Source organism: Phodopus roborovskii, unplaced genomic scaffold, assembly GCF_943737965.1.
Source record: "Phodopus roborovskii unplaced genomic scaffold, PHOROB, whole genome shotgun sequence".
Lineage (NCBI taxonomy): Eukaryota > Metazoa > Chordata > Mammalia > Rodentia > Cricetidae > Phodopus > Phodopus roborovskii.
This window is the reverse complement of record NW_026126407.1, coordinates 50,122,943-50,141,974: the sequence shown is the minus strand read 5'-3', so window position 1 is coordinate 50,141,974 and position 19,032 is coordinate 50,122,943. Positions and strand designations below refer to the sequence as shown.

The window sequence follows — 19,032 nt, the reverse complement described above, 5'->3', positions numbered from 1 at the left end:
CCATAAGGCTTTCTTAAGAGCCTACTGCGCATGCTTAAACTGGAAAAAAAAAAAAGTCTCATTCCTTGGTTTAATCTGTTTAGTGAGAGCTGCTTGGGAGCTTCTACAAGTTTGAATCAGAATGAGCCCTCCTGGGCAGTCTGCGAACCGAAGCTCCTCTGAATCCGAGAGGCTCGCTATTCGGATCTCCTCCTCCACTTGTTGGCCCTCAACTCAGGATCAGGAACAACCCATGCGCTTGCGCCATCACATCATTGGTGTATCCGCAATAGTCTCTTCCAGTCCCCGGACCCGACTTGACTCGCTTCGGTTGCATCTTGGTGCCCAGAGCCAGGTGGAGAGTGAAGAACGCACGCACCAGGGACTTACCAGGGGAGAACTATGGTCCCTGAGCTGGTCCTTCCCAGGACTTCTTTCTCCCTAGTAGTCCCAGACACGAGACAGACCCCAGTCCAACCTCTGGTCCCAAGGAGCACAGTTGTTCCCCTATCTAATGTCAGGTACTTTATCTGTTACCTCATTTATTTCAGAGAGAACATGCATTTCCCGGAGCACAACGACTGTGAACAGATAATTATTACACACAATCTGAACTCCCACGCCCAAGATGCTGCATCACTGACAGATCGCTGAAAGGGGGGGTGGAGCGGAAGTAGCAGGGCTGTCAATCCTGTAAACAGAGCCGGCGCCGGAGCGAGCTTCGGATCTCCAAGCAGGCCTTGCGCAGCTCATCACTGTCTGGTCCCAGCACATCCAGCTCACATACCCTCCTGTTGACCTGAAGAGCGACACTCATCTAGGCCCCGAGGAGCTCAGTCTGGCACACCCACTGCGGTCCTTGTTTCCTGGCGGTTACTTTGTGGGGAGGGGATGCTTTCTGAAACTATCCTAGGCTAGTCTCAAAATCCTGCCGCAACCTTCTAGCTACAGGCATGCTCCACAACACCAGGCTCTTGTCTGTTGTTCTGTAAACCTAAAATTTCAAGTGCTACTTAATCATCTTTGAGCCTCACACTACCCCAGAGGTTTAACATGGGTTCCTTACTCTCACCTAAAAAAGCCTCCACCCCGCGGGAAAGGCTCCTCACCATATATATATATATATATATATATATATATATATATATATATATATATATTGCTGCTGAGATGTTTTGAGCAGGGTGTCATGTGTGTTTGATCATTTCATATTGTGAGGGCCACAGATCCCTCCTAATAATAAAGTGTTTATTGAGAGAGACAGAGACACAGAGACAGATATAGAGAGGGGGGAGGCAGACAGAGATTTCTCCTTTCCCTGGGGCGAGAGGTAATGGGACACTACCACCAACCCAGCCTTTCTTTATCCCTGTCCCCATCCCTCACACCTCAGTCAGCAGCTCAATGAGATCTCCTCCAGGGTTGGCTCTGATGACCTCTACCAGTGTCTGAACAAAGTCTGAGCCCTTTTCTTCGTCCCGATAGGCCACACAGCCTAGGTCAGGGGATGGGGCCAAAGAGTCAATCAACGTTGGGCTTCTGCCCTCTGGATCCCAACCCCCAGATGCCTATTGTGGGTGTGAAGAGTGTGAAGAGAAAGCAGAGGATATTCTGGGTATCTGGCTTGAGACCAGAGCAGGGTCAGGGACTTCTTGTATCAAGGAGAAGTTGCTGATAATTGTAGAGTATTTGGGTAGAATCAATGTAGAACAAACATTTGCTGTGGAATTGCTAGGTATCAAACATTGGTCAGGGTCCTGAGGCAAGCAGACCTGCCCTGTCTTTGAAGAAAGATACTAGGACTTGGCATAGTGAGCACTTGACAAAAGCCTGTCATTGTTACTATAAGAATAAAGTGGTGGTGGGGGGGGGGGGCATGGCTTAACTGCAGATGAGCTGGTACACCTATTCTTGCTGATAATAAAGTCACACCGTCTCAGGGCAGGAAGCTAGGTCCACAGTAACTTACCCTCAGCAGCTGCGTAGACAGTAAGGATGTCTGCTTGGCCAGAACTCCCTGGAGTGGAAGGAGGGCTGCCTGCAAGAGTCAATTTCCTTTACTAGCACCCTGGGACTACACCTGCCTCAGGTCTGTCTCTAGTTCAAGGGCAGCACAGGGCAGTGGAAAATTCAGGGCAGGAAGACAGATGGAAAACCACAAGCCTTAGCATTCAGGCTGTATGAACTCAAAGAATCTGACTTCAGATTGCTCGGCTTAGTTAGGTCCCTCACAGCTAAAGGAGACATTCCCTCCCTGAGTCTTGGCAAAGAAGGGGCAGAACCCAGGATGACAGTCCTAGACATATGCCATGACTGATTACCACCACCAGTGTGCCAAGGCCAGGCTCTAGAAAGAAGGCAGACCCACCTGGGGCATCAACATGAATCTGGAGAACATCTGCCTGGGTGGGGATGGCTGGGGGTGCTCGCAGCCAGCGCCTGTACCATGGGAGAACTCTTGGCCCCACACCAGGGTCCCTGTTCCCTGAAGAAGCAGAGGGGCAGATACTTTTACTCAGTGGTATCTCAGGATATCTCTGGGCAATCAAGACTCCATATAAATAGTGGGCAGGCTTACAGAGCTGGCAATATTCATACAGGCTTAAGTTTCTGGGGAGGATGGAGAGGGGCAGAGAAAGGCCAGTGTGTAGGCTTCCTGGAGAAGGTGGGCTGGCAATGTGGGAGGCCAAGGGCTGGCAGCAGAAAGCCAGGATAGGTGGTTGGGCTGGAGGCAAGACCCCTTACCCCCACGGCAGGCCTGGAGCAGGAAGACCTTGGGGCAGCCACGCAGTGCCTGGCAGCAGCTCAGCTCCTGCACCAGCATCTCCAGCTGTACTTCTCGCCCATCAGCCCCCAGCAGCTGCCCCTGTGGCCCCCCGTGGGCCATCAGGGCCACCAGGGCACAGCTCACAGGGCCCTTGTGAGTGTCCAGTGTTTCCCGGAACTGAACCAGCTCCTCCCAGAATGCCTGGAGTGGTGAGGACAAGGTCACGATCTGAACCAGCCCCTGGCTGATCTCCATGGGGCTGGGGACACTTCAGTCTCTACCTTGGAGAGCAGGCTTCCCGAGTTAGGGAAGTGACTGTCACATGCATGTAGAAAGAAGCCAGAGGCAAGACTGTGTGTGTGTGTGTGTGTGTGTACTTCCTGCCAGTGATGTGGGAGACACCCAGGAAGGAAAACTCCAGGGCCCTACGGAAGGGGTGCCCTTCCTTCCAAGCACCTCCAGTTTTGGGTTTCCCCTGACCTGAGCTGTAGGGTCTGTCCTCAGGTTGACCGTGAAGCCCAGAGCCTGGCACAGCTCCCTGAGTGCTGCCACATCATGCTGTGTCCCAAGCCGGTCTTGAATCACAGCCAGTAGGAGGGCGGCCCTGGTCCCAGACAGGTCATACTGTGTACTTGGTCTGGAGTCTGACTGTACAGAGGATTAGGGACATGCAGTGGGCTGAGGGGGCTCCCTGTATCTCTCCATCCAGCCTGCAACTGCCCACACAGGACTAGCCTCCCTCCCTGCCCCTCACCTCTGACCTCCAGGGCTCCACATCTCCCAAACACAGGGTCCCCCGCAAGGTGGTCCTAAAGAATGGGCAGTAGGTGTTCCCAGCAGACTCTTCAGCCACTCTGCAAAAGAGCTAGGAGGGCAGGGCCCAAGGATACCTCAGAGAAAGGCACTGTTGGGGGTGGGGGCACAACCCAAGCAGAGGGTCAGGATCCTGGCTCCAGGGGAAGCTTAGCCCGCTCAGGACTACTCAGGCTTTGGAGGTCATGGCAGGGAGAAAAAGGGGAACACAGAAGTCAGGATGGACTTAAGCAGGACCTAGCTCTATCCCATACTCAAGTGATCTCATCCCAGGGATTAATACACACGAGGCAGGCCCCTTCCTGGAGGAGCACAGGTCTGTGGAGGAGGACCCCCAAGGTGGCATACCTGAAGAGGTGGTAGGCCCAGAGCCCCATGAGCAGAGCTGGGGCTCACAGCTCTCACGTCTACACTTCTAGGCCACCCAGACACCACTAACTACCTGACAAAGATGTTCAGACCTCAGGACCGAACCTGAACCTATCTCAGCCACAAGGGTCTTCCAAAATAACAGGGCAGCAGTCGCTGTCTGTGTGAGCATCAAAGGGTACGGCTGAAGCTTCATTGTAGATACCAGGAGCACAAGGAAGAGTACCACTGATGACAGTGAGACTGGCCAGGCCACAGGAAGGGTGCGTCACACTGAGGGAATACTTTGCGCAAAGGCGCGAGATGTAAAAGGAAGTTTGGAGTCTGGGTGGTCCCAGTAGGTATGAAGGCATGTCCTGCAGCCCGTGTATGTGTGTGGCTGACAAAGATTTTCAAACAGGTACAACAGAGTGTGGATAAATCACATAAATCAGTTAATAACTGTAACCGGCTCTGGGGAGCCAGAGACATGGGTCCCCCTTCCCTTCTTCTGGGTCCCCACCTCTGTCAGCAGCTGCAGCAGTGAGCAGTGAGGATGTTGGCTACAGATTTTCCCCAGATCCATAAGGAAAGCTTCAGGCTCCCAGGCAGCTGGTAGAGAAGCACCACAGGGCTGTGTATGTAGACAGAAGGTCCCAGCTTTCTTGCTCACCCCCCACCTTCATTCACTTTTCCCTCCCAGAACTGGGGTCACCGTCTAGTCACTCACCCTTGAGGTCACTAGAAAACAACAGGAAGATTTTGGGGCAACCCTGCAGGGCCCCACAGTGACTCAGCTCCTGAGTCAGCAGCTGTGGACACCTTAACTGTCCACTGGGGGCCATCAAGACCACAAGGGCACACCCCACAACACCCCTGTGGACATCCAGCTGCTCCCGGAACAAACGCAGCTCCTCAAGGAAGCTCTAGGAGAAAGAGGCAAAGTCTGGTGAAGCCCCAGCTAAAAGTGAGTGCTGTGGCTGAGGGCTGAAGGTCTCAGGAGGAAAGCTCACCTGGACTGGAACCTTCCTCTTCTCATGGATTTCAAAGCCCAGAGCCTGGGACACACCATCCAAGGCAGCAATTGCAGCTGCAGACACCCCAGGGGTGCTAAGTATCAAGGCTACCCTTGAACCCTGTACACTGTATTTTCCCTGGGGAAGGAAAACCAGAGTTGTCCTGGGTTGGAGCCCAGCTGAGTGTTGGAAATGGACTGGGCCAAACAGAGCATCTCACTACCTTTCTCCCCAAGCTGTCCCAAGCATCTGCCAACTGTGCAGCTGTCTGTAGGGTCCCAGACACCAGGAAGGCCATGAGGACCAAGTGGGGCTTCCTCCAAGCCCAGAGCTTACTCCCTGGCTCTGGTTCCCAGTATGCTGGGGCCTGATCTTTGCCCTCTTCTACACAAGTTGCCTCCTATCAGCTGCTATGGTTCCATCTGGACTCTGCCCTTCCTTGGTAACCCTGGACTCCACTTCCCCAGCCCAGCTCTCTTCTTCAGTTCTGGCTGATAACTTTATGGCTGGTATTCTTGTGTTCCCACCTGAGCCATGAGCTCAATTCTATTCTTAGCCCTTGGCCCATGCTCCTAGCTGATTGTGTTACACCTAAGTGCCTCCCTTAGGAGGGAGCTGCCAACTCTCAAGCCCTGAGAGCTTTTTCTTTTCACCTCGCCCTCCATGGGGCTGTGCACAAAGCCTAAGCATACAACAGTGCAGAGCTTACAGAGGTAGGAATAGCTAGCTGACTGAAACCTGCTTGGTCAACAGTATGAGCTTAGTTGCTTCATGTGGGAAATGGGATGGTTGAGGGCACAAGGCAGATGTGCTAAACTGGGGGCTGGCAGAGGAAGAAGCCTGGAGACAAAGGCTGGCACACACAAATCAGTTAATAAGGGACAGGAACATCTTGTCTCTATCTATCCCCAGGTGAGGCCCTCTAAGGCTGCCACAATGAACCAAGAGGATCAGCGGCAGTCAGACAAGGAGTGACTGGCCCTGACCAGGCACCACCAGCTCCGCGTAGGCGCCAGCTTGTACTAGGATGGGGAGGTGGGATGTAGAGGGCTAGCTGGGAATAACTCCTTTAGGCTGATTAACCTCTGGCAGCTTCAAGCCCATACAGGGCGAGTCTGAGCTCTGATCCCACAGGGCAGTACCCAGCCAATCCCACTTTAGCCCCTTGCTCATTGCACTGCTGCAGAGGAGGAGGACCTGACAGGGCTTGGACCCTGCTCTTCCAAACCAGGACTTCACCGACTGACACAGGAGAGTCACAGGGCTGCCGGTACAGGATGTGGCTCCCCCTAGCGACTGCATACACCATCAGTTGGTAACCATCAATGTTACCAAGCCAAGAGGTAACTAACTTCCAAGTCCCTAACTCAGAAAAGCCAGCTAAAAAATGACAGCCTCAAGGAAAATTTCCATGTTTATTCAGAAACTCTTCTGAAACCCACTAGGCTGAGCCTTTAGGAGGGTCCATTGGCTGCCCCTGTTAATGTCAATCTGCACACAATGCAGATTAAAAGCATGGAATACAGTGCTTGAGGAGCCAGCTACAGAGTGCTGGGAAGTGCTAGTGTAAGGACACCTCTGCAGGAAAGGGTGCTCTCCAGAGTCGGCCTGCTGTCCCAGTACCACCTCCACTAACCTCCAGACCTGCAGGCAAGTATGTCTGGGGCTCACAGCAGGACAGCTAGGCAGCTTCCTGGGGTCAGGGAGGACAAATTACAGGGTTACAGGTTGCAAGTGGGGGACAGGGGTGGGGGGTAGTGGTGAAGGCCAGGAAGCTGCTGGGATGGAACCCAGGACCTAAATTGTCATTGGTGTGAGCCCATGGTCCTTCCCAAAGCCCAGAGGCCCCCTGAGGATGGAAGCCAGTCCCCCTGGAAGGCACAAGTAGACAGAAACAGAAAGCCTCTGTCAAGCAAGGCTAGAGGGTCCTGGGGAGAAACCCTAGGTGCTGTCTGAGACCTCACACCACCTGATACTCAACTGGAAAGTGCCAAGCTCCAGGAAACAAGTGGAAGAGAAACCTAGCAGGAAGGGGAGAGACAGGTTGCAGGATCCTGGGAGCAGGCAGGCCAGTTCAGAGTACTGGGGTGCCTTCGATAGGCTGGCAGTGGTCACAGGCAAGAGGAAAATTCTCCAAGAGGAGCAAAGAAGAGAGGCTGTGAGGCTCACAGGGAGTATCCACCTCCCTGGGCTTCTCAGGTCCCACAGGTTAGGCCATCTTGGCATGCAGGCTCTGGTGCGCGATGAGGTGTGCCCGCTGCTTGAAGCTCTTGTCACACTCGCCACAGCCAAAAGGCCGCTCGCCCGTGTGCACACGCCGATGGTCCAGCAGGTAGGAGCGCAACGAAAAACTCTTGCCACAGTCGCTGCAGCCGAAGGGCTTCTCGCCTGTGTGGATGCGCTGGTGGTCAGCTAGGTAGGCGCTGCGGCTGAAGCTCTTGCCACACTCAGCACAGGAGAAAGGCTTCTCACCCGTGTGCACGCCCTGGTGACGCACCAGGTCAGAGGAGCTGCGGAAGCTCTTGTCGCATTCAGGACACTTGTGTGGCTTCTCACCAGTGTGTGTTCGCTGGTGCCGGGCTAGGTCTGAGCCCCAGCGGAAGCGCTTCCCACACTGCCCGCAGCTATGCGGTTTCTCAGTCACTAAATCCCGAAACTGGCGCCTGCGAGTAGGCGGTCGGCCCCGACGCGCCACCACCAGCGCGCCCAGGGCTGTCCTCGGTGGGGTCTCACTCTCCCAGACCTCGGTCTCAGCCTCCTCGGGATTCCAGGACATAGTCACTTCACAGTCAGTCTGTCCCGACAATGCCGTCATGGCCTTGTCTGGAGAAACTCTCTCGCTCTGGCTTTTGGATCCCAAACCTGCAAGGAGGGGAGAAGCCTCTTTAGTTCCCCTTGATTCTGAGACCTGAGACAGGAAGAGATTTGAAGAAACTCAGGGAAATCTCCCTGGCTTTGAGATTCAGGCTGCTCCAGCTCAGATCAAGCTTCCGCTTCTCACCTACAAAATGACTAGGTGGGCGAGCAAGATGGCTAAATGGATCAAGTCACCTGCTGCCAAGCCTAACCACCAAACCTGAGCTTGCCCCCCAGAACCTACATGATGGAAGGAAAGAACCAACTCAAGAAAGCCGTCCTCTGACATCCACATATGCCCCTCTCTGTACTGCACATAAAATAAAAATATTAAATGTATTTTTATTTCACAAGTACTTTTTTAAAAAATATGAAACGCTTCACAAATTTGTGTATCATCCTTGCGCAGGTGCCATGCCAATCTTCTCTGTATCGTTTCAATTTATTTTAGTATATGCGCTGCCAAGCAAGCACATATGGGAAATGATATGGGAAAACGATGACAGGCCAACAAACGAGCAGCTCTGAGGCAGTCTGAGGGAGACCAGCTGAGCGGACTTCTGTAGAGAGGCACCTGTTATAACACAGACCCTCTGCCTGTTCCCCACCAGTGGCCAGTGCCACTCTCCACAGCTAAAGACAATGGCTCATTCCCTGACTGAAAACTGAAGGCACCAGTATGTGTACCTCCTGTGGCCCCTCATTCCTTAAACTCCAGCTCGATAGACACAGCACACTCCAGCCTTAGACAGGGAGGGGCCCCAAGCCCACTCATAGTGCTGCCAGTTAAGCAAGATGAGACCAGGGAACTCCTGGTGTGGCCTCAAATACTGGGGGCTCTTGCTTGTTTTGTGTCTTGTTTTTAGCATGTCTGTGGCTGACAAGATTCATCAACCTCACTGAATCTCAGAATGTCCTCTGGGGACAAACTCTCCTATGTAACAGACTGAGGTTTGACTGAGAAAATGCTCTTACAAGCCCTCCACAGGGCGACACAAGCTGGCACACAGAGAACACTGGTCAACTGGTCACATAACCCACAGACACACAGACACCTGAACATCATAGGAGGAGACTCAGAAAAAGCTAGCTCCAGGCTAGGGGAGGGGTTGGAAGAAAAACCAGGATTACAGCAGAAAAAGGATCCCATAGACCTGCTTACCTAGAGCAGCATTCCGGGAGTTCTCTCTCTTTATGTCCCAGAAGAGATCCTTCTGAGCAGGGTCCAGGGAGCCCCATTCTTCTTGGGAAAAATAGAAAGGGATGTCTCCCAATGCCACAGGTTTTTGAACTGAGGAGATATGATCCAGCTCAGGTCTCCCAGACAGCTGTGAGTGAGGACAGGAGGGATCAAATTATATATTCAAGAGTACCAAGTCCTCTTTGAGAACAAAGGGACTACTAACTCACATGAACTGCAGAGGCAAAGCAGACATCCATCATCTCTCCTGTCTGTCCCTCTTTAAGAACAGGAAGCTGGGCTACAGAAAAAGAACAGAGCTTCATACAGGCCAAGGGCAAGGACTTCATTACACTTGCACATGTACAAACACCAAATACATGCACACATATGCTCATGTGACTGGGCTTCCCTGCGCCTGTTACCCTCAGGGCAATTCTAGAGAAGACTTGGCCCTGTGTAGTCACACTGCAAACTGGAGAGTCTTACCCACCCTGGCTGTGTTGCTCTTGGGATACAGGTAGCTGCTTCTGCACCCTTGCCTTCTGGGGAGGTCCTGTGGCTTGGAGTCCCTGGATTGCTGCTTTAGGCTCCACTTCAGAGGGCTCATCCTGTGCAGTAACCATAGCATGCCCATCAGCACAGACAACAGACTAGAGGTGGGGGCAAGGGAAGGAGGTATGAGACACACCCATTAGGAAGCTGAGGGTTGGGTGGGGTAAGAAATTAAATGGAGGCCCAGAAAAGACCAACCCAGTCAGCACTTTGAAGGCAGAGGCCGGCAGATCTCATTGAATTCGAGGCCACCTTGGTCTACAAAGTGAGTTCCAGAACAGCCAGGGCTACACAGAGAAACTCCATTTCAAAAAACCAAAACAACAACAACAACAAAAAACAAACAAAAACCCAACAAGAACCAGTCCCTAAAAGGCTAGAATTGTAGCTACTTAGCAAGGGAGAAAGGAGTGGGGTGAGTTCTCCTGCCAAGGGCAGAACCCCACACCCTCGCTGCTCCTTAACACATCCCCAGAAGCTCCCAGTGTCAAGGACTCAAGACAACAGAGTACCATTAGATGGCTCCATCTTCTCACACCCTCTGATGTACACCACTGTATTGGACTAACTAGAGTAGTCAGTAGACTGACTAGAGCAGAGCACAAATAGTTGTGTGAGGCTTAAAACCTTTCTGGACTCACTGGGGAGGCAGAAGCAGTTGGATCTCTGAGTTCAAGGCCAGCCTAGTCTACAGGGTGAGTTCCAGGACAGCCAGCTATGCAGAGTAATATTGTCTCAAAAACAAAAACACAACTAAATAAAAACTAAACCTTTCTGGAGCACAACCATTTTAAATCCAATGACGGCAAGAAAAACAGACTACATTTACTCAAGACTTGTCCTTAGAAAAGCACTGTATGCTACACTGGGATTGTGTGTTTCCCTGGACACGGTTGTTTCCTGCCCCTTGAAGAGACTTATCTTAATGAAGATGGCCTCTTCCACTCTCTAGGCTCCTAGACATGAAAAGGACCCCTCACCTGTGGCCAGGCTTTCAATGACCGATTCTGTATGTCCTCCACCAAAGCAACAGCTTCCTCACCACTCCCAAGGTGCTGTCTCTGCACCTGGGTCTGGATCTCTCGGGGTAGCACAGCCAGGAACTGCTCCAGCACCAGCAGTTCCAAAATCTGCTCCTTGCTATGCAGCTCAGGCCGCAGCCAGCGGCAGCACAGCTCCCAGAGCTGGCTGAAGGCTTCATGCGGCCCACCCACATCCCGGTAACAGAACTGTCGGAAGCGCTGGCGGTAGGCTTCTGAATCCTTGCTGTTCACCTGCTGGGCAGGTTCCTGTTCCCAAGAGCAGTCTTCCACCTTCACTATCAGAAGCCCATCTTCCTCTCCAGGAGCATGGTCTTGGAGCTCCTGGAAGGATGCCATTCCCCTGGCCTAAGGCTCAGGGCTCCAGAGCTGAGTCTCCCAGAGAGGTTCTCTGTGACAGCTGGGCTGGCATCAGTGCATATACACCTCTGGAAAGAGCAAAAGGACAGTATTTGAGGAAGAGTGGAATACATCAATCTGGAGCAAAGTTTAGGAACTCTGGTACCTGTATCCTTTTGTAACTCTAAAGCCTCTTTAGACTTCACTGTAATGGTGTGCTCCACACAGACCCACATTCTTTATCACTACATCTGACATCCCAAATCTGGGCTTTTCATGGCCCGTTTGACAGCAAAACCTAATCTCACTCATTTGGAAGCACTACTGCATCTGTTGATATGAACATACTTTTATCTTCATTTATAGTAACTGTCCATGCTTAGTAGCAGAATTAAGCATGTTTATGCCGTCTGTAAAGCCCCCCTAAGCCAGTTTTGAATGTAGTTCAGTTGTTACAGTGGTTGCCTAGCATAAATGATTCCCCAGCACTGGGTGGGATGGTACATTTCTATAATCCCAGCACTGGGATCATCTTCAGCTACATGGAAAGTCTGCAGCTAGCCTAGGATACAGGAGACTCGTGTGTGTGTGTGTGTGTGTGTGTGTGTGTGTGTGTGTATCACTGAGGACTGGAGACCTCCCAGGTTAAGAACATTTGTTGCTCTTATGGAGGACCCAGGTTCAGTTCCCAGCACTCACAGGGTAGCTCACAACTCTAGTTCTAGACAACCCAACCCTTTTTCTGACTTCCTCAGGGAACAGTTCCATAAATGGTGCACACATATCTATGCAGGTAAAACACTCATACACATAAAATAACTAAATATAACAAAATTTCAGTCATTGAGGGTTTTTTGTTTGTTTGTTGTTTGTTTTTGTTTTTTGTTTGGTAGTGGTGGTGGTAATGGTGAGTGTTTTCAAGACCGGTTCTCTGTGTAGCCCTGGCTGGAACTCACTTTATAGACAAAGCTGGCCTTGAACTCACAAAGGTCCACCTGCTTCTGCTTCCTGAGTGCTGGGATTAAGGCGTGTTTCCATCACCCAGTGTCACTGAGCTATTCTTAAGGTAGGCTTCTCAGCATACATACTTCAGTTGTAAAATTTCACTGGGTATAATGGTAGATGCAAGGTGACATACATCTGAAATCCCAAAACTGTAAGGACTAAAGCAAGCCTAAAGTTAAGAGACCAGTGTGGGCCATAGAGCAAAACTGTCTCAAAAATGTTTACAATTTCATGTTCAATTATGAATGTTGTCTCAAGTCCCTCTACTGAAAGGCCACTGTTATTTTGCTCAAATTTGAAAATTTACAAATTTACAGAGATGGCTAAGTAGTTAAGAGGATGTGTTTCTCTTGCAGAGGCCTCAGATTCAATTTCCAGCATCGACTTGGAGGCTCACAACCATTTGTAATTCCAATTCCAGGGTATCTGATGCCCTTGATTGGGCACTGCATGCATGTGGTACACTTAGATAGATGAAGGCAAACATTCAATACACATAAAAAAATCTTTTTTTTTTTTAAAAAAACTTACAAATCCAGAAACATCTTACTCCAGATAAAACGTGGTTATCAGAGGCCTCATGGACACCACTATGCCATTTATTCACAACTATATGTGAACATATGGCATGTACTTGCATTTTATGTTGCTACGGCTTCACAATATTCTAGGTGTTATTTTAATTTTTGCCCTTTTTTGTTTCAACAGTGTAACTGGCATGAACATCATAATTTTAAAAACGGAAGGGGAATGTTAACAACACGTTTCTTTTGATTCACTAACAATCTAATACATGACGGTGCCATATTTTTTTCCTGCACTTTTATTGAAAATTTTTATCTTCAGAATTGACAAGTGTTTTATGTGTGCTTTACATAAATGAGATCTTATGAGCATATCACTTTGGATTTTGCGTTTTTCAACTAGCAACGTTTCTTCATTAGTGGACCTATAAAGCTTCTGCGGCATGGGGGTGCTCCAGTTTCCCAACCGACCCGAGTGATGCATTCGGGCGATTTCCAATTCTTCTCCACTACCAAAACGCTTTATTTACGATTCTCTTCTCCAGCCTTCTGCCTCATTCTCCAGTGACCGAGGAGATGTCCTCGGAGGGCCCGGACTCACCAGGGTCGTTGGACAGGACGTGGGGAAAGGGGAAGGTCCCCAGCAGCCTGGCGAGAGCGGCGGGCTCAGCTGTGCTGCCCGGGGACCGGGAGAGCAAGGAGCCGCCGCGGGCCGCGCTACCCAGAGGACAGTGTGCCCTCCGGCCTGCGCCTGGGAAGCCAAATCCGCAGGAGCCGACCGCGCGGAACGCCGGCCCCGCCCCAGAACATAACGTTCAGAGCCGCACAGGCGCTAAGAGCTTCACCATCAGCTCCTGGTACCGGAAGTCCGCGTGGGGATCTCTGGGAAACCAGCTAGCGCATGCGCGGAGACAAGAGTCTGGAAACTTACTATCCAGAATGCTGTTTGTCACAAATGTCTAGCCAATGAATTCCTACAGCTGGTCATTCTGGGAAACGCTGGAGCTAGATGTTTGGGAGAAGTCTCATTTTCTCCTTTTGCTATGAAGCTTGCCACAAACTCTCACGCTCACAGTTCTGGCCTTCTGTTGCAGCTTTGATGAATGCCTAGGGTCCCTTCCCCAAAGACAAGATGGCATACCAATTCCCTCTGTAGCTGCCCAGAATGCCTGGGCTTGATGGTTCTCAGAAACATGAGTGTAATGACCAAGCCCATTTGGAGATCTTCAGAAGAGCATCAAGCCTAGAAAGTCTTGCATCTTCTAAATCTTAGGATTCCAGGGAGTAGGGAAGCTTCGGGAAGGGGTGATCCTGTGTCGCTGAGCCTGTCTCTCCAACAACAGATGCCCAGGAGAAAAAGGCAATCTTTTAAACCCCAACCTGAGACAGGCCGAAGATACTAAGGAACCTTAGTGGGGCTTCTGAGTGCTGCACAACTCTGGAAGTCAGAGTCTAGGAGGTGCAGAGACTCCCATCCTCAGACCCACCAGAAGAGTTCAAAACTCCTCCAGATCTCTAACTAGTCCGACCTTTGGTACTTACCTCCTATCTTATCCAAAATGTTCCTGGGTTCTAGCTCAATCCTCTGGGCTGTACTGCAGCCAGAAGCCTAATGATCAGACCTAGTTCCTCCCTGTCTAACCAACTGAAGAGAGTTTTGAATCACCAGGCCCCTCCACCTCCAGAGGTCATATCACTGCCCTTGCCTGTCACAACCTCAGAACCCTTACTGACTCCCAAGCAAGATTTATTGCTCTGCGATGCAGTGTCACAGTGCACCCACATCAGGGAGCTGAGTTACAGCCCTTCGCTGCTCACTTCCACTCCATCCTTCAGAGTGGTTATTCATAAAAGTCCAGACTCAGAACAAAGCCCTATCCCACACACCCCTGCCAGATACCAGCCCTGCTGGATCATACCTTTCATCTCTCTGTCTTGATTTTTAAGAGCCAATCCCACCTCAGGGCTTTTTGTAGAGGCCACACAAAATATAGGCTGTTCAAAAAGTATTGTTGATTCTGTTTTCTTTTTTCTTTTATTTTCTATCAATCTAAAGCAAAACATGCGAAGAATAGAATTCACACAAACAAGCAGTGAGCACCCCAACACCCTCTGGTCCTGAGTGAGACCACGCTGTCCACAGCAACTGACTAAAGGGCGGGTGTGGGAGAGCATGAAGAAGGGTAGCAGGAGGGGGGGGGGGCTGATGGTCGGGCCCTCCAAATCCAAGAAATCAAATTGACGGGAGCTGACTATACCTGCTCCTCAAGCCTCAGCCACAAGATGGCAGTGTCCACCACTCTATCCCGAAGCTACAAACAAGCAGCCTAGTTGAGCAGATGGGGAGAAGTAACACTCTTCTAGACTTGTCATCTGACTTAACTAGTTTTTGGAAGCCTTTTTGAAAAATCAGAGTTCTGAGGGGAAAACAGGGGCAGTCACACAATGTTGTGGTCTTGTAGCACCCTGCCAGTGACTGGTTAGCCCTTTTGGAATTCAAAATATTCCAACTTCCAAAATAGTCCAAAAATCAGCTTGACAGAATCTAGAACTAGAATCCAGAACAGAATCAGAATCTAGATTTAGATATCCCAGAGGCAGAGGACCTAAAGTCTGTGCAAATCACAAGCTGCTTGCCTTCACTGATTGTTTAATTGAGGGCAGGTACAAGCAATATCTTTTTATTCCTCATACACCACAGAGTACATGCCCAGCCCCACACCGCTGATGTTGGAATCGCCGTTAGACCATCCAGGGCCAGTAAACTAAGAGACAGTGATGAGAAAAAATCTGCCTGCCAAAACGTGGGTTTGTCCAGGAAAGTGTAAATTCACTACATGCTGTCCTTCTTTATCCATCACAAAGGAGCAACTGGGTCTGTAAAACTTCTGGTACAAGGGCCTGAGTTAGTTTACCAGGTGAAGACAGCTGACAGCCTATGCTCCATCCTCAGGACCTACATGGTGGAAGGAAGAAAGTAACTCCCCTAAGTCATCCTCTGAACTAGACAGAGAGACAAACAGAAAAATAAAAATTACAAAAAAACAAATCCGTAGCTGGGTGTTGGTGGTGCATGCCTTTAATTTGAGCACTGGGGAGGCAGAGGCAGGTGGATCTCTGTGAGTTCAAGGCCAGCCTGGTCTACAGAGCTAGTTCTAGAACAGGCTCCAAAGCTACACAGAAACCCTCTCTCAAAAAACAAAACAAAATTTGTGGGCAGGTCAGGGGATTAGCTGGATTAGCAGTTCTGTGGGAAACTCCTTGACATAGGTGGCCCTGATGTGGCCTCTCCTGGGGCTCCTTCACTCCCAAGGTCCCAAACTCTTCTGTTTCCAGATCATTCTGTAGGTTCATAACTTTGCCTTTCATTGAGCATCCACCTATGTGACTATTGTTCGAATGGATAAGGATACAGAGCCTTAAAGGTTGAGGTCAAGATTTTAAATTCCTAGTCACTAGAAACATTCACCTCAAAGAAATACAATTCAGATGACTGGGGATAAAATGAAATACAATAATATCACAGTGTGTAGCATAAATAATATAAACCCAGAGACAGACATTGGGGTCCAAGCTGTAGATCAGAGAAGCAAAGCAGCAGGCCACTGGCTCTTTCTACCTCAGACTGAAAGGGCTGTCCTGTCTGTCCTCAGCATAGCTGGAAACTAAATCTCTGAGATTGAATACTGAATGCCCTGCTCTTATCTTATATACCTCTCTAGAGCTGGATTAAAGATGTGGGATCCCAAGTGCTGAGATCTCCTTTGTGTGAGCTGTTTCTCTTTCAGACTGATTCACTATAATGGGACCCTGGGTTGTAGTGAGATATCCATCCCACCCACACCTGAGTGCTGACCAATTCCCTTTTAGTCTAAACTGGGTGGCCTTGAACTCACAGAGATCTGTCTGCCTTTGTCTCCTGAGTCCTGGGATTAAAGGTGTGTGCCACTACTGCCACCACTGCCCAGATTCTATAGCTAACCAGTGTTGCTGGTGGAATCAAAGTTGTGTATCACCATTACCTGGCTCAATGGCTTTGCATTCGGATCTCCAGTGGTTTTGTTAAATCATAAACAATTGTATTAGCACAACAGTGGGTCTCTGTCTTAAGGAGGCTTCATGGTTCATAAGAATATGAGCTATGTTAACAGAGCAATGCCTTAAGTTTTTTTTTTTTTTTTTGGAATAATTTATTTAACTTTGTGTTGATGGAAAGGTATCAGATCCCCTGGAACTGGAGTTACAGACAGTTGTGAGCTGCCATGTGGGTGCTGGGAATTGAACTCAGATCCTCTGGAAGAGCAGCCAGTGCTCTGAACCATCTCTCTAGCCCAGATGCCTTAAGTTTAAAAAAAAAAAAAAAAAAAACAAAATTCAGAGGCCAGGCAGTGGTGGTACAGCACACCTCTAATCCCAGCACTCAGGAGGCATGAAAATCTCTGAATTAAGAGGCCAGCCTGGTCTACAGGGTGAGTTCCAGGACAGCCAGGACTATAGAGAAACCCTGTCTCAAAACAAAACAAAAAGCCCCACAAAAAAACAAAACAGAACTTGGGTTGGAGAGAGAGCTCAGTCTGTAAAGCTAGAAACATAGCAAGCTCCAGTCCCAGTAAGAGACCCTATCTCAAAACAAAACAAAACAAAACAAACAAACAAACAAAAAACACCTAAAGTTGACTTCTGGCATCAACACACACATAGGCAAAAAATGCAATTGCAACTATTGAATTCTTTATCTGTGCTATGCATATGAAATCAGAGGGAATTACGAACGTCCATTGGGCTTTTTTTTTCTCCTGTGTTTAATCACACTGGCTTAGCAAATATGACATTGACCCACAAACTACAGCTAGAGAGCCAAAGTCAAATCAGCATGTGTTTGGTTTTGGTGGTGGTGTTTTGGGTTTGTTGTTTTATAATTGTTTGTTTAAAGGTTCAAAAGTCCTTTTTTTTTTTTCTTTTTCTTTTTTTTCTTAAGACAGGATCTTCTTTGTAGTCTTGGGTGGCCTGGAACTTACTATGTAAACCTGCCTCCGCCTCCTGACTGTTGGGATTAAAGGTGTGTGCCACATACCCAGCAATTTATTTTTTAAAGCTATGCATTGGTTAGTATACTGACAGCTGACTACTGCTCATTCCCTTTCTTTAAGTGACTCTGCTAAGAGTAGACAGGTTTCATTCTATTCCAATTTGTGCTGCTAGTTATGTCTGTACAGCAATACAGATAATGCTCCCAGGGCTAAAGAGACAGCTCAGCCGTTAAGGGCACTGGCTGTTTTTCCAGAAGATCCAGGTTCAATTCTCAGCTCAAATATCAGCTCACAAACATTTGTAACTCCAATTCCATGGCTATGACGCCCTCTTCTGGCCTCCACAGGCACCAGGCATGCGAGTGGTGCAGAAATACATAAAAGCAAATATTCATACACATAAAAGAAAATGCCGCCGGAAGTGGTTGCACACACCTTTAATCCCAACACTTGGTAAGCAGAGGCAGGTGGATCTCTTTGAATTCAAGGTCAGCCTGTCAGCCTAGTTTACATAGTGAGTGCCCTGACAGCCAGGACTATGTACAGTGTACAGAGACTGTCTCTAAAAATGAAGGAAGGGAGGGAAAGTTCCACACTTAATAAACTTAAAAAAAAAAAAAAAAAAAAAAAAAAAAGAGCCAGAAAGAAGCCGGGCGTTGGTAGCACGCACTAGAGAGTCAGAGGCAGGTGGACCTCTGTGAGTTCAAGGCCAGCCTGGTCTACAGAGAGAGTTAAAGGACAGGTAGGTTCCAAAACTACACAAAGAATCCCTGACCCCTGTTTCTAAAAGCAATAACAACAAAACTCTGTGTGTGTGTGGTGTGTGCATGCATGTGCACGAGATCGCATTGTTTTTGAGACAGGTTTTCTCTATGCATCTGGCTAGCCTGGAACTAGCTCTGTAGATCAGGCTGGGCTCAAACTCAAGAAATCTGCCTACCTCTGCCTCTGCCCCCCAAGTGCTGGTATAAAAAGGCGTGTACCACCAACACCAACAAATAAATATGTATTTCTATAATCAGATGTTTTTACTATGCTAAAAAGTTTACGTTTTTTATATGCCAGTCTTTAATGTGAATATACATGTGCTGTGTTAAGTGTGAAGACGGAGTTTAAAATATATCTGAATCAAAAAGTAATAAGTAAAAGCTGGGCCTAGTGGTATACACGTGTAATCCCATCATGTGAAAGGCTACAAGATCTAGTCCAGCCTGGTCTCTCCATAGCGAGTTTCAGGCAAGCCAGGGCTACAGCCCTAAGAGTCCAGAGAGAGGCCGCTGACAGAGGGAGTCAGTGAGCAGTCTTTGGTTCCTCTAAGGGCTGAGTTTGGAGAATGGAAACCAGGTCCATTTCTGAACAGTAACCTGAAACTGTTGCCTGGACAACAGCTGGTCCAGTGTGGCAGGAAAAGCACCACGTTGCTGGTTCTAGTGTCGGCAGTGATTGGCTGGTTTTTCTGGCGCCCATCTTCCTGGCAACTGGCTGGCTGAGGACAAGGGAGGTCAGGGTCTCCTGTGTGGAAAAAGTGTGGTCTAACTCCTTACCTATTGCGGGCTGAGATCTCCGGGGAGCTAACGTGT

The 19,032-nt window shown here is 49.3% G+C and overlaps 3 protein-coding genes and 1 non-coding gene across 4 annotated transcripts; all 4 read right to left on the bottom strand.

Annotated features, from left to right (window-relative positions):
* Nucleotides 1–562: 562 nt before the first annotated feature.
* On the bottom strand, nucleotides 563–4,281 carry LOC127218764 (uncharacterized). Its single transcript, XM_051179748.1, has 8 exons — nucleotides 4,111–4,281; nucleotides 3,501–3,611; nucleotides 3,227–3,394; nucleotides 2,584–2,947; nucleotides 2,344–2,464; nucleotides 1,949–2,034; nucleotides 1,368–1,474; nucleotides 563–778 (listed from the first exon to the last, which is right to left on the bottom strand). The coding sequence occupies exons 1-8, from the start codon at nucleotides 4,279–4,281 to the stop codon at nucleotides 665–667; spliced, it is 1,242 nt and encodes a 413-aa protein (XP_051035705.1). The 3' UTR covers nucleotides 563–664.
* Nucleotides 4,282–4,599: 318 nt separating this feature from the next.
* LOC127219810 (caspase-14-like) lies at nucleotides 4,600–5,374 on the bottom strand. Its single transcript, XM_051181578.1, has 3 exons — nucleotides 5,147–5,374; nucleotides 4,921–5,061; nucleotides 4,600–4,833 (listed from the first exon to the last, which is right to left on the bottom strand). Exons 1-3 carry the CDS (start codon nucleotides 5,219–5,221, stop codon nucleotides 4,630–4,632), a joined length of 420 nt encoding a protein of 139 aa, XP_051037535.1. The 5' UTR covers nucleotides 5,222–5,374; the 3' UTR covers nucleotides 4,600–4,629.
* Nucleotides 5,375–6,311: 937 nt separating this feature from the next.
* Znf213 (zinc finger protein 213) lies at nucleotides 6,312–13,173 on the bottom strand. Its single transcript, XM_051181290.1, has 6 exons — nucleotides 13,024–13,173; nucleotides 10,495–10,982; nucleotides 9,453–9,570; nucleotides 9,190–9,260; nucleotides 8,942–9,107; nucleotides 6,312–7,785 (listed from the first exon to the last, which is right to left on the bottom strand). Exons 2-6 carry the CDS (start codon nucleotides 10,891–10,893, stop codon nucleotides 7,133–7,135), a joined length of 1,407 nt encoding a protein of 468 aa, XP_051037247.1. The 5' UTR covers nucleotides 10,894–10,982; nucleotides 13,024–13,173; the 3' UTR covers nucleotides 6,312–7,132.
* LOC127219900 (U6 spliceosomal RNA) lies at nucleotides 8,144–8,253 on the bottom strand. The gene has a single exon (XR_007834327.1). It is a non-coding gene; the product is annotated as a U6 spliceosomal RNA (small nuclear RNA).
* Nucleotides 13,174–19,032: the final 5,859 nt, after the last annotated feature.

Excerpts from the sequence above, each read along its gene's own strand:
- LOC127219810 (XM_051181578.1), bottom strand. The coding sequence starts at position 5,221 with ATGGCCTTCCTGGTGTCTGGGACCCTACAGACAGCTGCACAGTTGGCA. Across the intron at positions 5,062-5,146 it reads GGGACAGCTTGGGGAGAAAG|GGAAAATACAGTGTACAGGG; the intron begins GTAGTGAGATGC and ends TTCCTTCCCCAG. Across the intron at positions 4,834-4,920 it reads AGAGGAAGGTTCCAGTCCAG|AGCTTCCTTGAGGAGCTGCG; the intron begins GTGAGCTTTCCT and ends TCTTTCTCCTAG.
- LOC127218764 (XM_051179748.1), bottom strand. The coding sequence starts at position 4,281 with ATGCCTTCATACCTACTGGGACCACCCAGACTCCAAACTTCCTTTTAC. Across the intron at positions 3,612-4,110 it reads TCTACAATGAAGCTTCAGCC|CTCTTTTGCAGAGTGGCTGA; the intron begins GTACCCTTTGAT and ends CTGCCCTCCTAG. Across the intron at positions 2,465-2,583 it reads TCCATCCTCCCCAGAAACTT|GGAACAGGGACCCTGGTGTG; the intron begins AAGCCTGTATGA and ends CTGCTTCTTCAG.
- Znf213 (XM_051181290.1), bottom strand. The coding sequence starts at position 10,893 with ATGGCATCCTTCCAGGAGCTCCAAGACCATGCTCCTGGAGAGGAAGAT. Across the intron at positions 9,571-10,494 it reads CATTGAAAGCCTGGCCACAG|GATGAGCCCTCTGAAGTGGA; the intron begins GTGAGGGGTCCT and ends GTTACTGCACAG. Across the intron at positions 7,786-8,941 it reads CTCCCGGAATGCTGCTCTAG|GTTTGGGATCCAAAAGCCAG; the intron begins GTAAGCAGGTCT and ends CCCTCCTTGCAG.